This window comes from Callorhinchus milii, unplaced genomic scaffold (genome assembly GCF_018977255.1).
Source record: "Callorhinchus milii isolate IMCB2004 unplaced genomic scaffold, IMCB_Cmil_1.0 Scaffold3, whole genome shotgun sequence".
Lineage (NCBI taxonomy): Eukaryota > Metazoa > Chordata > Chondrichthyes > Chimaeriformes > Callorhinchidae > Callorhinchus > Callorhinchus milii.
In genome coordinates this window covers 20,488,949-20,511,980 of record NW_024704744.1, presented here as the reverse complement: position 1 = coordinate 20,511,980, position 23,032 = coordinate 20,488,949, and the positions used below count along the sequence as shown (strand labels likewise).

Sequence of the window (23,032 nt, the reverse complement as noted above, 5' to 3'; positions counted from 1 at the left end):
GGCACTGCTAATAAAACACATCAAGAAACCATTTCAAAACAAGTTCATGTGATATAAAAGTCAGAATGCACAGATGCAGACCATATGGCATCAATCTACACATATCAGAAGACACAGGGCAAAACTGGTATCATTTGAAAACTAAACTTTCCAAGCCCAACTTATATTTGGTACAATATCTTTACCAATTTCATATGCAATGTGTTGACTTTATCTAGGGTTATTTCAAATCTTTCATAGTACATTAAGGTATTGCAGACTGAAAGTATGAAACTTTGGAAGTCATCAAGCTGAAGAGTGATTTACAACATACTGTCTATGAAATTGAGCTTGGAAAGTTCTGTTCATTGAAGGCAGCATTACATAGCTCGGCTTAACAAGTTCTGATTGGAAAATTACTCAAGACTCCTGTAGAAAACTTTATATACTTGCTGGACCATGCTTTAGTAAATTCTGTGGGCATTAATAACATTTTGAACCTGTATTTAAGGAGAGTTTAGGCAAAGTACACTAAATTTTTTTTTCATTTCACGTTTGTTTCCATTGATGTAACAAATGATGGCTGATTGTCCAAAACAAAATAAGAGTTCATTAATGATGCAACTTTTACATTTGTGACGATCCTGAAAATTCCATTTTCTAATCATTCAGCTAGAAGTTAATGTTGTTTACTATAGTTGCTATAGGAATACATGGACAAGAGTTCAAAGCTCACAGTATGTCCAGATGACTGGATACCTGGCCAGGAAATGGCTTAGAGTGCTGTCAGAATATATCACTGGGCAGAACTCAGAATCACTACATTTCAACAGTAATATTATTCTTGGATACATTTAAGACATTCTTGGAACTTAAAAATTGTGCCTACATAAACAGAGTGTAAGTTCATTTGCATCTTACTCCTTGAAACAACACCACTACTAGGTCTGTAGTAGGTAATTTCAGAAGATAGATAGAATAAAGTATATATAGTGGAGCTGGGGCTGGCCTTTTTGTCCGGCTAGAGCAGGTTCCATGGGATGTTTAGAAACAGTACAACAATCATTCTATTTTAAATCAAAGGCAAAACAATACTGACATACTCTGTTTCAAATATTTGACAAGTACAAACTCATAAGGAATAGTGGAATCAATGGAAAGAAATCTCAGTTTTTTGAGACAATTAGGAACATTAGAATTTATAAAACAGTAGGATTTAAAATGCAGGAATTATAACAGGATTCTACAAGCAGGAATACACTTGAATTAACACCAAGCTACAGAGACGCTAGTTTGGAGGTTGATTGCAATGGAGCAAACCAGCACGATGCACTGTTTATAAAGGAATCTTGTTAGAAATCCTGCAAGTTAAACCCCAGTATCACTGAATTAGAAGACATCAGTCTTCTTTGCTGGCTGTATGTTGATGAATTTGAGTCAGCTTCTTTCATTCCAGTAGATTTGAAGTAACATGGAAATATGTAGAAATAATGGAAATCTGGGAGTCACTTTTAAGACTAATCTGATTTGGGTTGTTCAAATGATGTGATAAACCACAGGAGGAAAGCTTGATGGCTAAGAACCATCATTTAAAGATGGGATAAGATTACAACTCTTTCTGTTCCTTCATTAAATTAGACATATCATTTAATTTCTTGGGGTAGGGGGAAGGGGTAACTCCATTTTTACTTGTGTATATTGTGTGACGATGGATGCACTCTAATTTCTTGATGTTTAATATGTTCCTAATAAGTTACACAAATCCAGTATCAGGGTAACAAATGAATCTTCTTGTACAATGGCCAAATTACACTGAATTACATGGAATCTACAGCAATGAACAAGCCAACTAACAACATGAGCCTCCATTCTCATTCTAATCCTTAGTCTCCCAATATTCTCTTCTATTCTCTCCTCCCCAATATTTTAGCCCATTTAATTTCGATTGCTTTATATTTTGTTAGTATGTGGAGATGAAGAATATAGAACTGTGAAAAATGTAACACTGTAACAGATATAAAGCAAAAATAGAATAAAATACAGAAATGCTGAATTTTACTAGCTTTTTTAGAGTAATTTGATAACTTTTTCAATATTTTATGTTCTGAAACTAAAGAAAATTGTCAAATACCTTTTCGTAATAAAACAATGCGCTTGAAGTCTAATTAAGGAGAAACAATTCCATTATATTGTACCTTTCAAGTATAAAGAACTTCATGAATTGGTTCACAGATATGACGGGGACAAAGAAGCGAGCGCAGAGAAGGAAAGGAAAATTGATGATGTTGATCAAAAGCACAGTCAAAAAGATATGTTTTTAAGTGGGTCTTGAAAGCAGGAGCAAGATTGCAGAACAAAGAAATTTAGGAGAAGGGTTCCAGAGTAAAGGGTTTAGTGGCTGAAGGTTTGGTCATCAATAGTGGGACAGAGGGAATGAGGATTGAATGACCACAATTTGACGAGCGGAGGGTTCTGGCAGGAAACAAATTTGGATGAGATTGCATAGATCAGGAAAGGATTTGAAAGTGAGAACCAGGATTTCAAAGATGATCTGAATTTGTATTGGGAGCTAATTGAGTCTGGCAAGGATGGTGGAATGAGTTTGGGGAAATGTCTAGTGTGGATAGCATAGATTGCAGAGAATTGAATACTTTGGAGATTGTGGGGACTGTAGCTAGGGAGGCTGGCATTGAAGGTATTGGAGAGTCTATTCCCAAGGCGATAAAGGTACAAATGAGGATTACAGCAGAAGAGAAACTGAGGTGGAGCATAAGCGGGTATTATTCAGAAGTCGGGGGAAAAAATGGACTAGAGTTGAGGTTTGAAGAACAGATGAGGGTCAAGTAGGCTTCAAATTGTCAACATTTAGCTGAAGGAAGTTAGCGCTCATCCAAGACTTGACGTTTGACAGGCAGTCAGTTAGAACAGTAACAGTCCTGAACTGAAGATGAAAGCAGATAGGTAAAGATAGGTAAAGATGAGTGTGGCACGTATGTGAAAAGTGACCCATGGCCTGTGGAAGGTAACTACCAGCCACTATACGTAATCAACAACAACTTGCACTTATAGCGCCCTCCACCAGGGTAGCATCTCAGAGCGCTTAACAGTGGGGGGGAGTGGCAGGATGGGAGGTGGCCGTAAGCACGGTCAAAGAGGAAAGTTTTCACATGGGACTTGAAAGAGGGGAGAGAGAGGGTAAGGCGGAGGGATTGAGGAAGAGTGTTCCAGAGTTTTGGGGCGTAGTGACTGAAAGCACGACCTCCGATGGTGGGGTAGAGGGTGCGAGGGACACGCAGGAGACCAGTGCCAGTCGAGCGGAGGTTCCGGGTGGTGGATTGGGGAGTGAGGAGGTCGGAGAGGTAGGGAGGTGCCAGAGAGTGAAGGGATTTGAACAGAGAGCGAGGATCTTGAAGTCAATCAGTTCTGTGATGAGGAGCCAGAGGAGCCTGGCCAGAACTGGTCAGTATGTGAGCGGCAGAGTTCTGAATGAGCTGGATCTTTTGAATGGTGGAGCTGGAAAGACCGGCAAGGAGTGCGTTGGAGTAATCCAGGCGGGAGGTGACAAACGCATGCACGAGGGTTTCGGCTGCATTTGGGGTAAGGTACGGTCAGAGGCGGACAAAGTGGCGGAGGTGGAAGAAGGGGGTCCTGTTCAGGCACCAGATGTTGGGGTGGAAAGACAGTTGGGGGTTGAAACGAATGCCTAGGTTACGCACTGGCTCGGTGAGTCTGAGGGAGATCCCATGGAGGTTGAAGAGTTTAGATCCGCAGGAGTGAAGACTTTGATGGGAGCCAAGGAGTATGGCTTCCATCTTGTCCACATTCAGCTGCAGGAAGTTTACACTCATCCAGGCCTTGATGTCTGCCAGACAAGCTGATAGAACATCAGCGGACCTGGAGTCGGTACTGGAGGAGGCAAAGTAGATTTGTGTGTCATCCACATATATGTGGAAGTTTACTCCATGTCTGCGGATGACATTGCCCAGAGGGAGCATATAGATAGGGAAAAGAGGGCAAAGGATGGAGCCCTGGGATACCCTGTGACCAGGTGGGGGCGGGAGGAGAAACCATTTGCTGAGATGAAATGTAGGCAGTTGGTTAAGTAGGACTCGAACTATGCGAGAGTGGTCCCACCTAAAGTAGATGAGGAAGGGTGGCGTGGTCGATTTTGTCGAACGCGGGAGAGAGATCCAGGAGAATGAGGAGGCGGAGGGAACACGAATAGAGAGGACGTTGTTTGAGACTTGGACAAGCGCTGCCTCTGTGCTATGGGCAGGAGGGGTGTGATGGCAGCGGTTTTCAGGGAGAGAGGAACAGAGCCTGAGGAGAGAGACTGGTTGACTGTGTTGGCCAGCACAGGGGAGAGAAGAGGGAGTTGAGTGACCAGCAGCTGGAGGGGAGGAGGTTGAGTCAGCAGGTGGTGAACTTTATCCGGGTGATTGTGGTTGAGATGGAGGAGGGAAAAATGGGGGAAAAGGAGTGTAAGGAAGGTGGGGGTTGGAGTGTTAGGAGCTGTGGTGGAGGGAGAAGGCGGTGTGGATGGTCTGGGTGGGGTGGAAGGGGACATGGGTGGGAGCACGATGCAGCCAAGCGGATGTTTTCAATTTTTGAGGCGAAGAAGTCTAAAACCTCTTTGCACTTGGCATTTGATAATCTTTTTAAGTCACAGAATAGTATTAAGCAACATCAATTCCCACTTTAAATCCCTAGAAGAAAATTAAGAAAAAAGGCAATGCAATTTCAGTGTAACGTGTTTTGTAATGTTTTGGGTTCACAAATTCTGGAGTGTTCCTGGCCAAAATTCCTTTACATTGCTAATCAGGCCATTGCTAAGTATCTAAGCCTGAGAAAGATTTGTGACATGGCTCGAATTTGAAAGATTACCCTTTAGCCTTTAATTGAGAGAAGAAAAAAATACTATTGTAATGCAACTTCTACAAGATGTAGGAAGTTAGTCATCATGATTACAAGTGTTTATTTTGAATAAATCAAGCATCGTAGGTATAGAAATATTACTAATAAACATTCTATATTCAAATGAAAGACAAGCTTGAAAGCAGCCAAATGTGTTTAGTAATGGAAAAGTCTCTGGGGAAACACAATGAGTTGCATCTATCGCTAAAAGTGATTAGGGTAACTTGAGAACCACTGCACACTTCCAGCTGTTACATGTTTGGCTTAAATCCAGCTAGTAAATCATCCATGTGTTTGAATTTTTTTTCTAAGTGGTTCAATTTCTTAAAATAAAATGTTGAGATCTCTTAATACTGGCACGAATATTACTGGAGACAACAAATGGCAACACATCTGCAGCACCATTATAACTAGTCTGGTTTAATACTTTATGGTGTTGTAACTGTAATACATTTTAACCATTAAAAGTAAGAGATGGTTTTCTATTTACTGTACATTGTGGTTCTACGCTCTAGTGTCTAACAAAAGTAAGTGCTTTAAGCACAGATTTGTAAACTTTTTTACATTGGATTCCCAAAACAAGAGACATATTTCTCAATGTGCACCTTGGATATATGATTGTTTTTCCACCCAGGAAGTTCTATCACCTTCCATTCAAGTTTATAACCATTACTTCTTTCATTTTTCTGCCTCTCTGTTGCCCTGCCCTCCTTCAGCTAGTAGTTTGAAAAACTGCTGTGATCTGTCAAGTGAACCCAAATTAATTTCAAGCCATAATACTGCGCTGTCTTAAAATTGGAAAAATAACAACTGTGAATATTTGCAAATTAAAGATTACATGATTCAAACCAGTTTAGGGCTCATCCCAAAATAAATTCTTACATATGATAAGCAACGTATCTGTTCTTTTGAGTGGAAGCAAAACCTTCAAAATCTTCCCTCTCTATTCCCCCTTCAATTTTCTCGAAAATGCTGGTTCTATGCTGGGGTAAGATTCCATGGACTGCAGCTCTGCTCGAGTACTTTGCCAAGTGACTGATATTCATATGTAATCACAGGTACCCTGAGTGCCCTCAACTGAAGGCCATTTTCCAATGGGATCACCAGTTAGCAATAAGGAGCAAGAAGCCCGGAGGTGAATTTTCACCTTTCTAGATGTGACAGACTGCATTCCTTATCATTGCCCTGACTTAAATCAGCAAATCTTCAGAAATTTAACCCAGGACTTCCCGTTTTGTAAATCTAAGTACCACATTATACGGTACATTAATTCATTCATTGAGCCACTTCCCCTGTTACTACAACCTTCCTCTCCCTGTATAAACTGAGTAATGATTACTGCCTTCTTTGGTGATGCTGTCATCAACAGGTGCCAATCTGCACAATCGGGGCAGCTTTTAGTGCAGAGAAAACCGCAGATACAATTCCTGTGGCGAGGTTGGAGGCAGCGTTTGAGTTTTTAATTTTTTTCTTACTCTGTTGATTATACCCTTTAAAAGAGTAAAAGAAAAATATCCGCTTAAGAAAAAATGTTAAGATCGTAAGGATAAAGATAAGGATAGGCACAAATGATCAAGGAATCTAAGGAGGCAAGATGATTCAAGTGGTGTAGGGACCATGGATGAGTCATTGAGGAATGTAACTGGTTAGAGTTATAAATGCAGATAGTATGGCTGAATTACTTTTCTGGACTTATGCTTGAAAACCCTTGTGGGTGAAGAGAAATTTCATAGAGCTTTATCTTCTTGGAGGTTTCTCTGTGATTGATTTCCTCCCTCAGGAGATTTAGTGGGTTGAGCAGATCTCTTGATATAACAAATTGTGAAGCCTTCACAGCTGCATATGATCTGTATTGTTATACTTTTATATATGTTGGGTCTCCCATGTCACTTGGAGGATAGGCAGACAGCATGCTCCAAGGTCTCTATCAATTATATTCTGCAATAGTGAGCCAGGTGTTGTATGAAGAAGTCCTGTGGTGAGACCTCCGTGGTGAAGAACATGTTGCTTTTATTTATATGATGCTGTTTTATTCCAATGTTACTGAGTAAACCTATTAAACACATGTTCATCATTCACTACCTGGCAGGGTCTCAAGCTTGGTATTAAATATAAAGAGTTTCTCTCTCCCGGTGTCCTGGCCAGCAATCCCCCAAATAGAATTGGCCACTCATTTCAAGACTGTTTGTGGGACATTGCTATGTGGAATTGTGCTGCTGCATTTGCCCACAAATACACAGTCAATCCATTTCTTAGTAATTCCCGTGAAGCACTTTCAGACGTCCTTTTGACATGTTAAGGCGCTATGCCAAATGCAAGGATTATTATTATTGAATACTATAATGGTGGGTTTTCCACTGGAGAAACAGATTTGAGAGTAGGATATGCTCCACATCTTTAAAATGCTGAGAAGCATAAATGATATAGATGTAGAAATGTATTTGTATTAGACCAATGGTGTGAACCAAAGGAAATAAGTTTAACAGAAACAAGCCTCAAACAAGACTAGAAATCATAAGAATTGTTTTTCCCACAAAGTAATGAATATGGGGAAACAGACTGCATGCAGAAGCATTTGATGATATGTCAATTAATAATAAAATAATAATAATCCTTGCATTTGATAGAGCGTTTTTCATGTCTTCGAGACGTCTCAAAGCAATTCACAGAATATACTGTAAAGTGAATTGACTGCATTATTTGTGGGCGAAACACGGCAGCCAATTGCGTACAGCAGTGTCCCACAAACAGCGTGGATTGAAGTGATCAATTTATTTTATTTTTCTTGAGGGATTATTATCAGGTGTGTGGAGTAAGTAAACTTGCCCAAGGTTTCGCCCTGCTGGGAATCAAACCCAGGTCTCTCGCTTAAGAGGCGAGTGCTCTAACCACTGAGATACAGGACTCCATAAAGGTAGTTCATCCATATAGTTTCCCAAAAGTACAAAGATGAAGTTAAATCCTTCAAAAGAAAACTGGATGCATATTTGGTTGGGAACATACAGGATTGTACAAGGGTAGAGAGATAAACAAATACTCCAAGGGACAAGAGGATTCCGTGCTGCTGAAGGAGGCAAGTGTCATTGTTTGGAGGGCAAAATAGATCAGAGTTATAGTATAATATATATAATATAGTATTATAATGATTATAGTTGAATGATGAAGATGTGCAAAGAAATTATTATTCTGATGTTTAAGCTGATTACTTTCAGAGGTTGGTGAGTAGCTATACAGAACTTTCTCCAGGAGAGAGTGGGTAGATGGTGGAGGTCGTGACAGAGTAAGTTTCTGACTTCTGTGAAAGGAAGTGCTGGATGATTCAAATGGCCTTTTCTTGTTCCAGTCTTTTTATGCATTGCACCTTAACAAGTGCCAACATCTCAAAGGGCATGACAGAAATCACTGGCAAGTGAAGTGACTGTTTCTGTAGTCATTTTGTGGATAGTAAGGTACTACAAACAGCCATATGGTGACTGACCAATTTTTCTGCAAGATTGATGGACAATAATAAATGTCAGTAAAGCAGTAACACCAGTGGAAACTATTCCTGTAACGTGTGTGTGTGTGTATATATATATATGGGTAACATTCCCTTTAAATAAATGTATCCTTTGGGAGAATTAACTGGTGCACACAATATTTAATGGACTGACTCTCAAATACTCATCTATTAATATTCTTTCCTTCTAACCTGTGGTTTTATTCAAGTAATACTTCTATTTGCACTTTGAATAACTTTTCTTTCAGCTCATCAACGGGGCAGTACACTTTCTCACACATAAAGTAAACTGTTACTGAGTTCACATTTGGTCAGCACTGGTGAGTGGCTTTTAGATTTTAAGCCATAAATCGACAGAATAATTATAACATTCTAGGTAAAATATATTCCAAATGTGCTCGATCCCAGAAGGGTCATACCCACAGTTTTAGCCTGTATTGTAAATGGTCTCATTTTAGGTATGAGTAGGAGCACTTTCAAGGGGTCCCAATTAACTCTGAAAATAAACCTTTCAAGTCTAATAATACGGCAATTGGAACATTTCAACAAAATCAAATTCATAGGAAAGGTTATACCAAATCCACAGGTTTACCTGGTTGCTTGTGTGAAACGTTTTAAAGACATAAGTAGGTAGTGTGTGGTTTGGAAGACATATAAGGTACTTGACTGTTCTGTCAGACCAACCTTGAATGTTTTGTGTGTGGAAAGTGCTGTAGTAAAGGGAATATTTTGATTTATAAGCTAAAGATAAACAGAAAACATTTTACACTGGCATGGAGTTTTCATTCCAGGTAGAAGGCCCGGAATAGATGACATGTAAGTTGGCTTGGCCATTGATGCCAATTCATATCCTTAGCTAGCTGCAATGTGGGTGTCTGACCTGGACTATGGTGCCTCTCTGGCTTGGTGTCAAGCTCTGCCATTGTTAAGCATGGTTAAGACTGCAACTGTTAGACGCTACCCAAGTGAACACTGCTATATAAATTCATGTTGTTGTTGTTGGATTTGAAAACTAACACTTCCATCTATCAAGTCCTTGAGTGGAAACACCTCCTGCAAGTTTGGTTACAGAGCAGCACAGACATTGGAAGCTACATAACTGTAGTACATCTACCTGGTTTCCTATCTGCTGGAGGTTCCATGGAAATAAAAAGTTGCAGCTTGAACAACAGCAAGGGAGAAACAAACTCACCATAATTATTGAAGACTTTATCACAACTGTTAACTATATCAGTCTTTTGCCTTTAATTTAAGGACATACAAATAAACTGATCAATAACGATGATAATGAAAAACCCAAGATGCAATTAACTTAGAAAGTTTCCAAGAAGTTAATGCAAACTTGCCTTCAACTATTGAAAAAAAAAGGACTGGAGGCTAAGGTAAAGAGTAATTGTAAAACAGTTTACAAGCATGTTAAAATGAGAGGATAAACAAGGAAAGGTTGGCCCACTTAGAAATGTAGAACTAACACATTTGCCTAACAATGATTTTTGTTCTGTTTTCATGGAAAATTGTTAAAGCAACATTACATGGTCACCATAGGAGAATATTGAGCAATTTATGGTTATAATTATTCAAAAAGGAAACCATGGAAAAAGTTAATGGAACTCTAAATGGAAATGTAATGTATGTAATGTTAATTGGGGCCCCTATGTAATTGTATCAATTGGCTGCTGCATTTCACCCACAAAACACACAGTAATTCACGTTGCAATATATTCAGTGAAATGCTTTGAGATATCTCAACGACGTGACAGGACGCTATATCAAATGCAAGGATTGTTATTATTATATTATGTATCCCAGAATCCCGAAGAAAGTTGGGGGAAAGTGGGGAAGTTATTTTCCAACCGAGTATTATACTGTTTCCTGTCTAATGTAACATCCTTGTTCCTGGAGGAAAAGAGGAACAAACCGGGAAATTATAAGAAAGTTAGATTGACATTAGTTCTATGTAAATTCCTGTGGCTGGCGGGCCTTCAGTCTCTCTGGAATTCCATCCCACAGTTCCTCCGCTTCGCAACACCCCACCTTGCCTTCTTCAAGACCCATCTCAAGATCCTCCTCTTCGATCGTGCCTTTGGTCTCCCTCCTATCCCTAACCTCCCCCTCCACCCCTCTTGATCCCAACCACATGCTCGCGTGCGGAACCCTAACTGTCCAGCGCCTTGGGATGTCCTCCTGTCATGAAAGGCAACATACAAATGTAATTTGTTGTTGTTGTTGTTGTAGAGTCCATAATAAGGGATCAAGTCAACAAACACCAAAAAAGTCATGGGTTAATCAGGAACAACTAGTATGGATTTATAAAAGACAGACCACATTTGATTACACCTACCCACTCCTCTGCTTGCCCGCTCCATTGGCTAACTCGGGCATGCTATGTGCTGCTGTCCTCTCCATGCTACCATCAGTGGCTGGGTCTTTAGTTCCTACGCTCTTAACCTATGAAACTGCATTCCTCTACCCTTGCGTCTCACCCCCTTTCTCTCTGACTTAATAAGGCCTATCTCAAAACCTATCTCTTGGCACTGCCTTTGGCCTCCTCCTCCCTTCACCCCATCCCTCTCTCCTTTGCTTGGTATCCGATCCCAACCTTGTAAAGCTCACAAGACGTTATTCTACGTGACGGATGCTATATAAATATAAGTTGTTGTTGATTAATTCAATAGACTTTTCTGAAGAAATAATAGAACATACCGATGAAGAGAACATATAGAATCATAGAATTATACAGCACAGAAGGAGGCCAGTCGGCCAATCATGTCTGTACCGGCTCTTTGAAAAGAGATATCCAAATCAATCCCATTCCCCTGCTCTCTCCCCATAGCCCTGCAAACTTATAGACTCGTAATGGAAGTGTTTTATATGAATTTCTAGAAGTTAACAACAAATTACATTTGTGTAGTGCCCTTCATGTCGGGAGGCCGTCCCAAGGTGCTTTGGATATTTGTCAGGGATTCGGATATTTGATAAAGTGCCATATGAGAGATGTGTTGCAAAATGAAGACAACTTTTATTAAGGGAATGTGAGAGCCTAGAGAGATGGTTGAAGGGAAGAAGGAAGTAGCAGCAAGCGGATTTTTTTGGAACTTGTGTTGTGTAATCATTGACGTACTGGACAGGTCTAAGAGAGATCCTCTTATTTTCCCTCTTTCTCTTTCCATCTATATATGTAGATATAAAAATGATCTGGATTTAGTAAAGTGTGCAAATGTGTCTAAAGCGTTAGATGACACAAAATTGAAGAGAAATGCAGAAGACAATCCAGGTAGATGCAGATAGGCAGATAAGTAACAAATGGAATTCAATACCAATAGAGGATAATAATAATAATAATAATTCATATTATTATTTGATATTTGATATTGCGCTTTTCACGTCTTCTAGACGTCTCAAGCGCTTCACAGAATATACCGTAAAGTGAATTGACTGTATATTCATGGGTGAATATTCATGGGTGCACAGCAGTGTCCCACAAACAGTCGTGTGTGATATGCATGCTACATACCCTTAAAGATAGATACACGCACGCAGATACACCTGCGCACACGTAGATACACACGCAGGGGTACACACTTACACACACACAACGCAGGCGCACACAATCACATACACAACCCAGTTAAAGTTTGTAGTAGGACTTTACGGCAGGAAAAAAAAGATCAAGGACTTAAACCCTACAAGGTGATGTTCTTAAGGGTGTGGAGGAGTAGAGAGACCGAAGAGTATCGCTATATAAATTTTTAAATGTAAAAAACTGTAGCCAAGATCATTAAAAAAGCAAATACGTTTCTAGATTTTATATACATCAACAATGAATACAAGAGTAAGGAGGTAGTGCTAAATTTGAACATGACATTAGATGTGTCACAGCTGGAGTATTGCATCTAACTTTAGGCACTTCAGTATGGAAATGACATCACAACCATGGACAGGGTACAACAAAGACTTGCTAGGACGATAGCAGAGATGGAAGGTTATATTTATTTGGGGTGTTGTCAATGTTTTCACTGGATCGGAGAAGGAGATTTTTCAAAATTATTAATAGTTTTGATATGTTAAATATATTTCCACTGATCAGCAAGTTAGTAATTAGAGGGCATAAATTCAGCATTATCACTAGAAGAAAAACAACAACAAGCAACAACTTGCATTTATATAGCATCCTTCACGTGGGGTAGCATCTTGTAGCACTGAACAATGGCATAGTTTGACCCCGAGCCGGGTAGAGGGAGGTAACCGTAGCGGTCAAAGAGGAAAATCTTTAGGCGCAATCTGAAGATGGGCAAAGAGGGGAAAGGTAGAAGGATTGACGTAAGCAGTTCCAGAGGTTCTGAGTGTAGTGGCTGAAGGCACGACCACCAATGGTGGAGTAAAGGATTTTTTTTATATAAAAAAGGTTATTAGAATTTGGAAAACGTTACCACAAATGGCAGTTGAAGCTGAGTGCATAACAGCATAAAAAGGCATTTGGGTAAAATAATCCAAATATTAAAGGGTTTAGGGAAGGAGCAGAGGAATGGAATTAAAGTAGAATGGTTTAGTAGGGGATTAGTCATTGGCACAGACATGATGGGCTGAATGACCTCCTTCAGTGTTGTAAACTTTCTATAGTTTCTGTAAAATAATAGTTCTACAATCAATCGCAGCTCACACTCTTGTGTTAAATGTGGTAGTAGGGGACTGGAGGTTGTCAGAAGGGAATGTGCTTTTATGTTTTTACAGAAAGTTTGAAATAGACCTGTATTTAGTTTAGGTTTGCAACTATTATAAAAAACCTGTGATCCATTAATCATACTTTGTTTACTACATTCCTCATGGTTAATAAACCAATAACAGATGTATTTTGACCTGTTATGTTAAATGATATTCTTTCTATCTAATCGTGTTCATTTCTTAAAACCTAACAGGCTTTAATTTAAAAGTCTTCAGTTTTAGATTAAACAATTTCACAGGCAAATTATGACACAAGTGCAATATAAAATGTCCTTCAGAAGGTCTACAGACTGTAATCGTAATGTGGTTTTGTGCAGTGGTTACATAGCTCTATAAATAATCTGAGCTGTTAAAGCATTAATAAATTGTTTAATACAGTGGAACATTGTTATTCCAAATTGCTCATTATTGCAAATTATTCCTCCAGCCCAGTGGAAGCCTATGCCAATTGATAGAGGCACTTGAATTAGTCAATATGAATGTTTCCTCACTCTGTGTGAGGCTGTAACAATGATCTCAGAGCGCCTCTCTTTCGCATTTTAATAACAAGTCTGGAAATAAAATACCTGATCCAAATGCTGCTGTATGGTTGAATCATCTCTGCAGACAACCTGCACCATTTCTTGGCTTCCTAAATACATGGCATTAGCTGCAAAAAAACACAAAAACAATGTCAAGCTAAGCACAGTATAACAGTCTTCTCCCCCCCGGCCCCCTCAAGAATTATTTATTTATATCCTGAAACTTTTTCTTCATCGAGTTTTCCCTTCTGAAGGCAGATGATTTATTTTTCCTGCTACTGAGCTTCAATTCCATGGGTGTGGAACTCCTTTCGTACAAATGGCTATTATTTATGTTTCAACCTTGGTACCGAGTGTCTGTTCAACTGCAGGGGACATCAACAATTTCTCAATGAATGTCAGTGCACATACATTTGTAGCAGGGTTCTATAGTTAGTGGTTTTCTGATCCCTGACTGAGAAACGCTGAGGCCTATTTGTAGCGTCCTAGCTGAGATCAGCTAACTGGGATTCAAACCTGAAGTCTTTTGGTGGGTAGAGGTCATACAAACTCACCCCCAATGCTCAGCACAGAAGGAAGCCAATCAGTACAGCCTTGTTCTGCTTCCAGTCTATTTTATAAATGGTAGTAAGATTAAGGATAAAATAATATAGTGCACAACAGTACATAACTGAGGTCCACAAGGGGATTGAATATGATCAAAAACATACAATGTATATGAACATTGCTCTTCTGAATTTGCATTCCCTGTTTAACAGTCATTTAGTCATTCACAAACCCATGTAAACAAATACACTTGGGATGATTTGTCTATTTAAGATTCTGTGTCATCATTATTGTTACGCTCACTTTTCCAATGATAAATCGTTTTACATTACTTAATATCTTTAGTGAAACATCAGCTGAAATTAAGTTTCATGAGTCAGTTTCCTTTGCAGGTAATAGATTCCTGAAATATCATCATTAAAATAATCGGGCTGATTGATTTCGTCCAGAACTGTGTTATGTTGACTTCAGTCATTTGTTTTTGTATTTCTCCCCCTTCCTCCTTCATGCATGTACCCATGGTGAGGGAGGGAGTTGACTTGGAGATATCTTCAAAGTGTTTCCACATGTCATTCCATGCACTTCCATAATACAGTAATGGGGTAAATTAAAATATCACCTACTACAATAGCAGTAAATTCTTTTTAATGCCAGGCTAAGTAACATATAAAAAGTATGGCATTCAGCCCATCACGCCTGTTTCACCATTTTATTAGGTCACTGCAGATCTTTTAATCCAATTTCAGCATATTATCTTCATATCCCTTAATACCCTTGCTTCCCAAGTACTGTATCTATCATCTCCCATTTAAACATTCCAATTGTTTTTGCTTCTAAGGCAGTACCATGCAAGGATTATTACCATAAAGAGTGGAGACTCTGACAGGGGTATTCACACAACTTTTACTTAAAGCTTTAGGATGTGGAGTCCTGTAGCTCAGTGGTTAGAGCACTCGCCTTGCAAGCGAGAGACCTGAGTTCAATTCCAGGCAGGTCAGGGCGAAACCTTGGGCAAGTTTCCTTACTCCACACGCCTAATAATAATCCCTCCAAAAAACCAAAAAATAAAAAATTGGTCATTTTCAATCTACGACTGTTTGTGGGACATTGCTGTGCGCAATTGGCTGCCGCGTTCGCCCACAAATATACAGTCAATTCACTTTACAGTGTGTTCTGTGAAGCGCTTTGGGATGTCCTCCCGACGTGAAAAGCGCTATATCAAATGCAAGGATTATTATTATTATTATTATTATTATTATTATGTGAGCCTTAAAATCAATGAACCGCTCACTAAGATGATAGGGGAAGTCTAAATCTGCTTCTGAATGTCTAGCCACTTTACTCACAACTCTTTTTCCGACTTCTGCTACTGTTATTTTGGTAGGGAGCCAGTTGGTTAAATGTTCCACTGTATTTCCCTCATGACGTCTATGTAAGTGTGCTATCATTGCATTTAGCTACACAGGAAACAGTCACTGCACCTGACTTTGATATAATATAATGCTTTAAAAATGTAAGTTCTTTCTTTCTCCTTTCTAAGTAATGATATCACATTTCCTGTTGTGTTGCCACAGGACAGTAGCATCAGCTGGTGAAGATGGTGGAGGCATGCCAAAATGAGTCCAGCCCATGGGACCTTCAACAAGACTGAGTCTTTCTGCTTGCGATCTTGCTGCCAATGGCAAGGCAGCATTATAAACTGACAGCAAGCTAAACATTAGTCAGTCAGGCTGAGAATATTCAATAATAATAATAATATTATTATAATATTCAATCTCAGTTTGTCAAGCTTAACAATCATTGTTTAAATGGAAAAGAGATGCACTATAATTAAGGAAGTATTTCTTTAGCTTTAGTATATATAAGCAGAGGTGCAAACCTATTGTATCTTTAAAAAGAAATGTAGGCTGAACGCTAAATAACCTTTGTCAATGGGATTACTCATTTTTAGACACTGTAGAACTTTTGTAATTTTTGTAAATTTAGTGCAAAAGCAACAATACATTTGCCAGCCCTTTTTCTACAACTTCCACCACAATATAGGCAGCATGTCCTTTAAGTTCAATTTAATTGGTCTATTTTCAATTTGAGATATTTCTGTAACCAATGGTGATTAAAATATTAATTTAACGATTCATATCTAAGTGAAAAATTTGCTCACTTTCGTAAATGCATCAAATTCTTTCTGAACGTTTAGATTGAAGCTTCAGATAAACTGTATGGTGTGAAAGAGATTGTCACTTCATAAAGAGTCCCCCAGTTCAAGGTTAGGTAACAGATTTCAACATCTTTTTGTTCTAACCAAACTGTTTTAAATAATTCAAGCAAGTTAGTTGTAAATAACTCCAATTCAGAATAAGAGAGATGCATAATTTACAGAAATAGGGGCTGTCCCTTTATCGTGAATCTGTGTTGCGTTAGTCTGACCATAAGTAGGCTCTTAAAGAATTTGCTTCCCTACAGTGTTTTATAAAATGGCATTTTGCCAATAAAAAGTTCTCTCCACTGAACATTTGTTTTACATTATTGATCAGAGTACGAAAAATCATTAAAAAAATATTGTTCCCATGTCAATTAACAAGATTAAATGCAAGCTGTATACAAATGAGTACATAAAGTTGACCTGACCTTTGCAGTTTTTAACTCAGTAAAATTTATCTGTAAAATGCAAGAAGCAGAATACAAATATATGATCCCTAAACAATGGTACGGCTGAAACATATGGTACTGCCAACTGCACCCATTCCTGTACTTGATTTTGGAGTAAGCAACTTAGTGATTTCCTCCTGTTCGAGTTCAATGATTTATATTTGCGTTTTAATGGAATCCATTAGTGATGTTTGAGCAGCGGGTGTCACACTATTGAAACACCACTTAGCTTCTGTTTCACAGCAGAAACATTTCATTAGTGGCAGCAGCAGTTTGTGAGCTTTGAATGCCTGTATTGTGTCGCACGCACTGAAAACACCAAGTTGGTTCTTGGTTGTGCACGAATACAGACCAAACATGTAAAACAAAATTGTTAACAGAAACAAGCTAAGTCTTTTAATCTATCTTTAAAATATGATTGCTACATTTAAAACTGCAACATCTATATTACCTCAAGTATATCAGTTTAAGCAAAGCAGAAAAGAAAGCTTCAATTCTCCTGTTTGATGGGCCTTCAGAGGCAGACTAAAGAGTACACTACATAATAATACTTCAGTTATTTAGCTATGATTTAAAGAACAATGACAGTGTGGAGACTCTTTAACAAACACAAGAAATTATTTACTGTTCTTATCTTTGCGCTTTCATGTTTAGAATATAGAAAATTACAGCACAGAAGGAGACCATCGTGCCTTTGCCAGTTCTGTAAAAGAATTTAGTCCCTAACATTTCCCTATTCTCTTTAATGTTTGCAGAAATCATCTCAAAAGCATGCCACAGGAAGCTCTTCAATGGTTAGTATTTTGGAACAAACAGCCGCGGCAATTTGTTTTATTCGCACAAGGTTTCGGTGCTGGTAAAAGAAAAAATACGACATTTTCTGAAAATGTTCAGCGTTCTTCTTTTCCACTGTATTATCATGCTATCCAAACACCATATCTGGGAACAGTGATTGGAATCCCATCTACGTACAGTAGTTACCATTGCAAAAGAAACAACAGTTTGGAAGAATATTCCTATCAAAGGTCAGAGATACATAGCAGAAAAAAACAGCAATTGCTAATTTCCTGTGTAGGTGTGGCCGTCCTCACTCTTTGAAGCTTAACATGCACGTACAATTTAGATTTAGATCACCTTTAAGTGGTGGGGGGGAATGAAACAATTTCTCTTATAAATTTCTGGCCATGAATTGCTATTTTGGTCAGGTGATTTCTCCTATTCTGTAGTACGTAAAGACTGGTTCTGAAAAACACCATTATCTCCTTTGACTGGAAAAGGGAATCTAGACTTCAAGTAACACAGGAGAAAATATAAGACACAAAAACTAAGTCCCACAGCTCTAAGCAAAAGCAAGTCAGAGAGTGAATTACGAGCTAGATTAGGCAGGAACTTTGTACAAGGAAGTTGAACTTCTTTCAAAATTTAGAAAGACTACACTGAAGATAGATAACCTAACATTCTTGCTGCTCAATTATTCAACCTTGACATATAATTATGATTATTTCAAAGTAGTCCAGCAGAACTAAAGGCTCAAGCTAGCTTGCAGCACTGCCACATCAAAGCGCTCGTCATTCAGAGCTGTTGGTCATATTTGATAAAAGCATGACAGTTACCCCAGTCCGTCGTCTTGTGATCCCGGAAACATAGAATGAGTTTTAATGCTGATAGTTCTTCCTGCCACGGTAATTTGTTTGGTCAGCTGGGTGTGTGACACGTGGAAGCCCATCACGAATTTTAAGAGTACCCAAACGAAACTGAAAGATCCGTGCATCGCACCTACATGTATTGGAAAAGAATGCACACTCGCTCCCTGGAGATATGCATCCAATCAACACAATTCCAGAGAGTATTGACCCATTTTATTTGGTGGATTGTTGGCCAGGACACTGGGAGAAACTCCCTTTTTAGTTCCACAGGCATTTTAACACCCCCTTGAACAGGTAGACAGGACCTTGATTTAATGTCATATCTGAAGGGTGGCACCTCCATCAATATGATAACCCCTGGCACTGCAGTGCCAGTCTAAACTGTGCAAGTTAAAATTCCCGACATGGAGCTTGAACCCACAACCTTCTGACTCAGAGGCAAGAGCATTACCAACTGAGCCATGCTGGAAATGAAAAGCACCTTTAAAGAGAACTTTGACTCTTGATAGAAGTATTTGGATATTTACTTACTCATGGGAAATAGCATGATTAAGTAGTACAGTAGTAGTAACGGTGCAAATCTGCAACTCAGGAAGAATGCTGAGTTCACTATATTTTTCTATGCATTTTTCTTGTATAAATTCTAAATATATCATAAACAAATTCCATTATTCCCGTAATTCTACAGGGAACCTATGGTTTGACAGATCAGGAAAAACAATCTAATTCTCTACACTTGCTGCAATAAGGTTGTCATCATTAATCCTTTATTCTTGGATCACTGGAATTACTTTATTTTTGCAAATAAAAATGAACTGTTTTACAATATTTATTAATGTATTCAAATCCATCATCATTTTGATTACCTTGTCTTCACTTCTTTGGACTTTAATTTTCCCTCTGTTCTCTCCATTTAATCACTCAATTCACTTTGTCATTTCCAATGTTTCACCCTGGCAGTCATCCCTTTCATTTGTTGGCTTTCTTTCAATTTCTCCAGTGTTGCATTTTGCTTTTCAGTAACTATTGGTGTAGCACATTTATCACAACCAAGCACACACAAGTTATTTAAATCAAAACATGGGTGGAAAATGCAGCATGGTAATTACCACCAGTGATGATTATCCCATCAAATACTGCATTTTATACACCTTACCTCGCCTCCTCACCAAACCACTGCACAACCTTCGTGTCTGGTTCGATCCTCAGCTCTCCTTTCTTCCTCACATCTAATCTCCAACCAATACTGCTTTTCTTCACCTCTGCCACATTGCATTTCTCTGGCCCATCTCACACCAAATGCCATCTTCAGTAACTCCCACCTGGATTTTTCAAATGCACTCCTCACTTGGTCCATCATCCATAAACACTAGCTTCTCCAAACCTCTACCACCCACATCCTCACCATAGGGAACTATATAAATGCAAAATATCATTAACTAAATGTATATCAAATGTTAGATCCTGTTACAACATGTTATATGTTACATCCTACGGAAAAACATTAAATCAATGCCTTGCCAGTGACCTCATGTAGACATTAAATATCCTGTGGCACTATTCAAAAAGGGAAAGAAGTTTCTTCCTATTGGTGTCCTGGCCAACAATCCCTCAGATAAAATTGGTCATTCACTCCACAGCTGTTTATGGAAATTTCCTGCGTTGAAATTGGCTGCCGTATTTGCCCACAATACACATAGTCACTGCACTTCGTAGTGTAACCTGTAAAGCAATATCCTTCTGGCATAAAAGGTGATGCATCAAATGTAAGGATTATTATTATTACTACATGGTTTTGGCAACCTGTTTTATTTCAACTTGTATCAGAATAGATTGTAACCGATAAACTGAAATGAAAATACTGGATTCTTGCAACATATGACATGATTTTGCACCTGAGCCAGTGTTTAGTTATTGACTGCTCTGACCACAATTTTTGACAATGTGAACATTATGTGTCACAATATTTATTGTATTAAAGCAATTCACTTTATTCATAGCTTCATGTAAAATCTGAAAGGAAAACAATCTGAGACTTCAATGACTTTGCTACATTTGTCTGCTTTTACTTAATCTCAGCCCGAGAATGGTGAGTTTGCAGTGGTAAGCTCCAGAGCTAGTTGGGTGGGTAGATATTGCAATGACTGACCTGGTGGGAGCAAAGAAGCACAGTGCAGTCTAGAATTAAATGGAAGAGTATTGTGAGTTCTAGGGCTGGTAGAAACAACAACAACAAAATTACATTTGTATAGTGCTTTCAGGTCAGGAGGATGGCCCAAGGCGCTGGACAGTTTTGTACCCGAGCTGGGGGTCGGGATTGGGGAGTGTGGAGAGCTGGGGGGGGGAAGGAGGGTGATAGAAAGCACGGTCAAAGAGGAGGGTCTTAAGATGGGTCTTGAATGAGGCAAGGGAGAGGGCGAGGCGGAGGGACTGTGAGATGGAGTTCCAGAGGATGGGGGCAAAGGGGCAGATGGCCTGTGGGCCAATGGTGGGGCGAGCGAGGCAGGGGACGTGAAGCAGGCTGGAGCCCGCTGAGCAGTGGGAGCGGACAGGATGGTAGGGGGTTAGGAGGTCACAGAGGTAGCCTGGTGTGGGAGAGGACATGGGCTGCAGACTTCTAGATGATCTGCAGCTATGGAGGGAGGAGTTGGGAAGGCCGACAAGCAAGGAGTCTGCACAGTCAAGCCTCGATGTAATGAATGCGTGTATGAGGGTTTCGGCGGACTGTGTTGTGAGACAGTGGCAGAGCACGGCGATGTTGCAGAGGTGGGGGAAGGAAGGCAGAGCGGGTCAGATGTGGGGTAGAAAGGATAGTTGGGGTCAAACAAGACGCCAAGGTTCCGGACTGACTTAGTAAGGTGGAGTGTGAACCAGGGATGGTGATACTGGCAGCGCCTGAGGTGTGGAGGTGCTGACGGGAGCCAATCAGGAGAGCCTCAGTCGGGAAAAACAGATGATATTAGAACCAGACCCAGTTGAAAGAACATATATAGTGTCACATTACAGAGGCTTCTAATCTCTTAGACATGTTTGAATTTTGAACATTTTAAATCTATCCTGTTTAGTCTTGACCACTTAATTATTTTTTCCCCAAGGAGAATAACTTGATATTTACTCAACTGACCACATCACTTGGTACCACAAACAAATGCTATAATACAGCAAGCAATGTTCTCCATTTATGTATCTCTGTAGTGCGAGCAGCAAGGGACGTAAAACATACTCCTCTGAAACTCCGCTGGTCACTGCCCCCTCATGCAGCTTTTCATCTATCATCACCTTCTGCTTCCTATTTCTGACCCACTTTTCAATTCAATCAGCCAATTTGTCATTAATTGCATGAGCTTTAACATACTTTAAAAGTCTCACTTTATTGACTGCTTTCTGAAAAATCCATGCAAATTATATGCACCGGATTGTCCTCATTTACCGGTTTAACAATTGTTCAGGATATCATATGAAATGTAAGCAAATCCATGTCTATGGGTCTTACAAGGTTATTGAAACATTTTTGGATTGAAACAAAAGTTACACCTTTAAGAGACACTCCATCTTGAAAATGTATGGCAATTCTTTTTGGTTTAAACACCTACATTGCAATAATAAACTGTGCCAAGAGAGGTTCTACAGTCACATACGTATCGAAAATGGTCCTTAGCTCTACTACTTCCTCAAAAGTTTGAGATTTTTTTCAGGAAGACCATGCCATTTTAACAACTCATTGCTTTCATCAGATTTTTTTCCGTTAGTATATGGAGCTCAAGGAGCAAACTATTTGAGAACTGCATTTAAGTCTTAAAGAAAATGGGGTCTGGCTTAGAAAAAAATATACTTTTTCTGATCAAGGATCTTACCCATACTAAACACCCATCATTTTATCCCAAGTCTAAGCTCACTCCCTAAACATGGAATGTCTCCAGCCCAGTTGTCCCCCAAAATGTACACAACAATGCAAATTCTTCAACACGTGTATTCGCAGGTACCGCACCAAGTAACCCAACCCATATTAAGGACCAAAAGTGCATGTATACTTCGCTGCGCTCAAGAAAAACATATTAGTACTAATCTGGCGTTATAAAATTCTGTATTAGAAAGTTGCTTAAATAATTTTACACATTTATACAAGAGAAAAGAAAGTGCATCAGGAAAGTTGAGTAAAGACTCTCACTGAAGAGTTTCAGATACAGCAATGACAATGACAAATTTAGATCAAATAGGTTTACTGTTAATTTTTAAAAAAAAACTCCTTACAGGCCCTTCACTGCTAAATTGGTGTGTGGCTAGATAATTCACAGTATCTTATATAGCATTCCATGCAACTAACTAGCCACAGATGAGAGATAAAAATCAAAGAGCCAGCCCAAAGGAATGAGATGGATTGCAAAGTCCACAGCCCAGACAAGCATTCCTTCTGCTGTTCTGTGCACACTGCACCTGCACCGAGGAAGCATATTAAAGCCTGTGTCAAGACACTAGGTCATCTGGCCTCTGAAAAGCTTTTAACGTGAAAAGTGCTATCAAAACTCTGCAGTTTCAGTGGATGATGCGCTGACAGC

General features: G+C 39.3%; 1 protein-coding gene and 1 non-coding gene across 3 annotated transcripts in view; both read right to left on the bottom strand.

Annotated features, from left to right (window-relative positions):
* The window catches only part of ldah (lipid droplet associated hydrolase), a 164,666-nt gene that overhangs the window by 336 nt on the left and 141,298 nt on the right, over positions 1 to 23,032 (bottom strand). For both annotated transcript variants that reach the window (XM_007906982.2, XM_007906983.2), the window contains exon 7: positions 13,681 to 13,763. In XM_007906982.2, the coding sequence (XP_007905173.1) occupies positions 13,681 to 13,763 (83 nt within the window). The remainder of the gene's footprint in view (positions 1 to 13,680; positions 13,764 to 23,032) is intronic.
* trnak-cuu lies at positions 7,728 to 7,799 on the bottom strand. Its single transcript has one exon. It is a non-coding gene; the product is annotated as a tRNA-Lys (tRNA).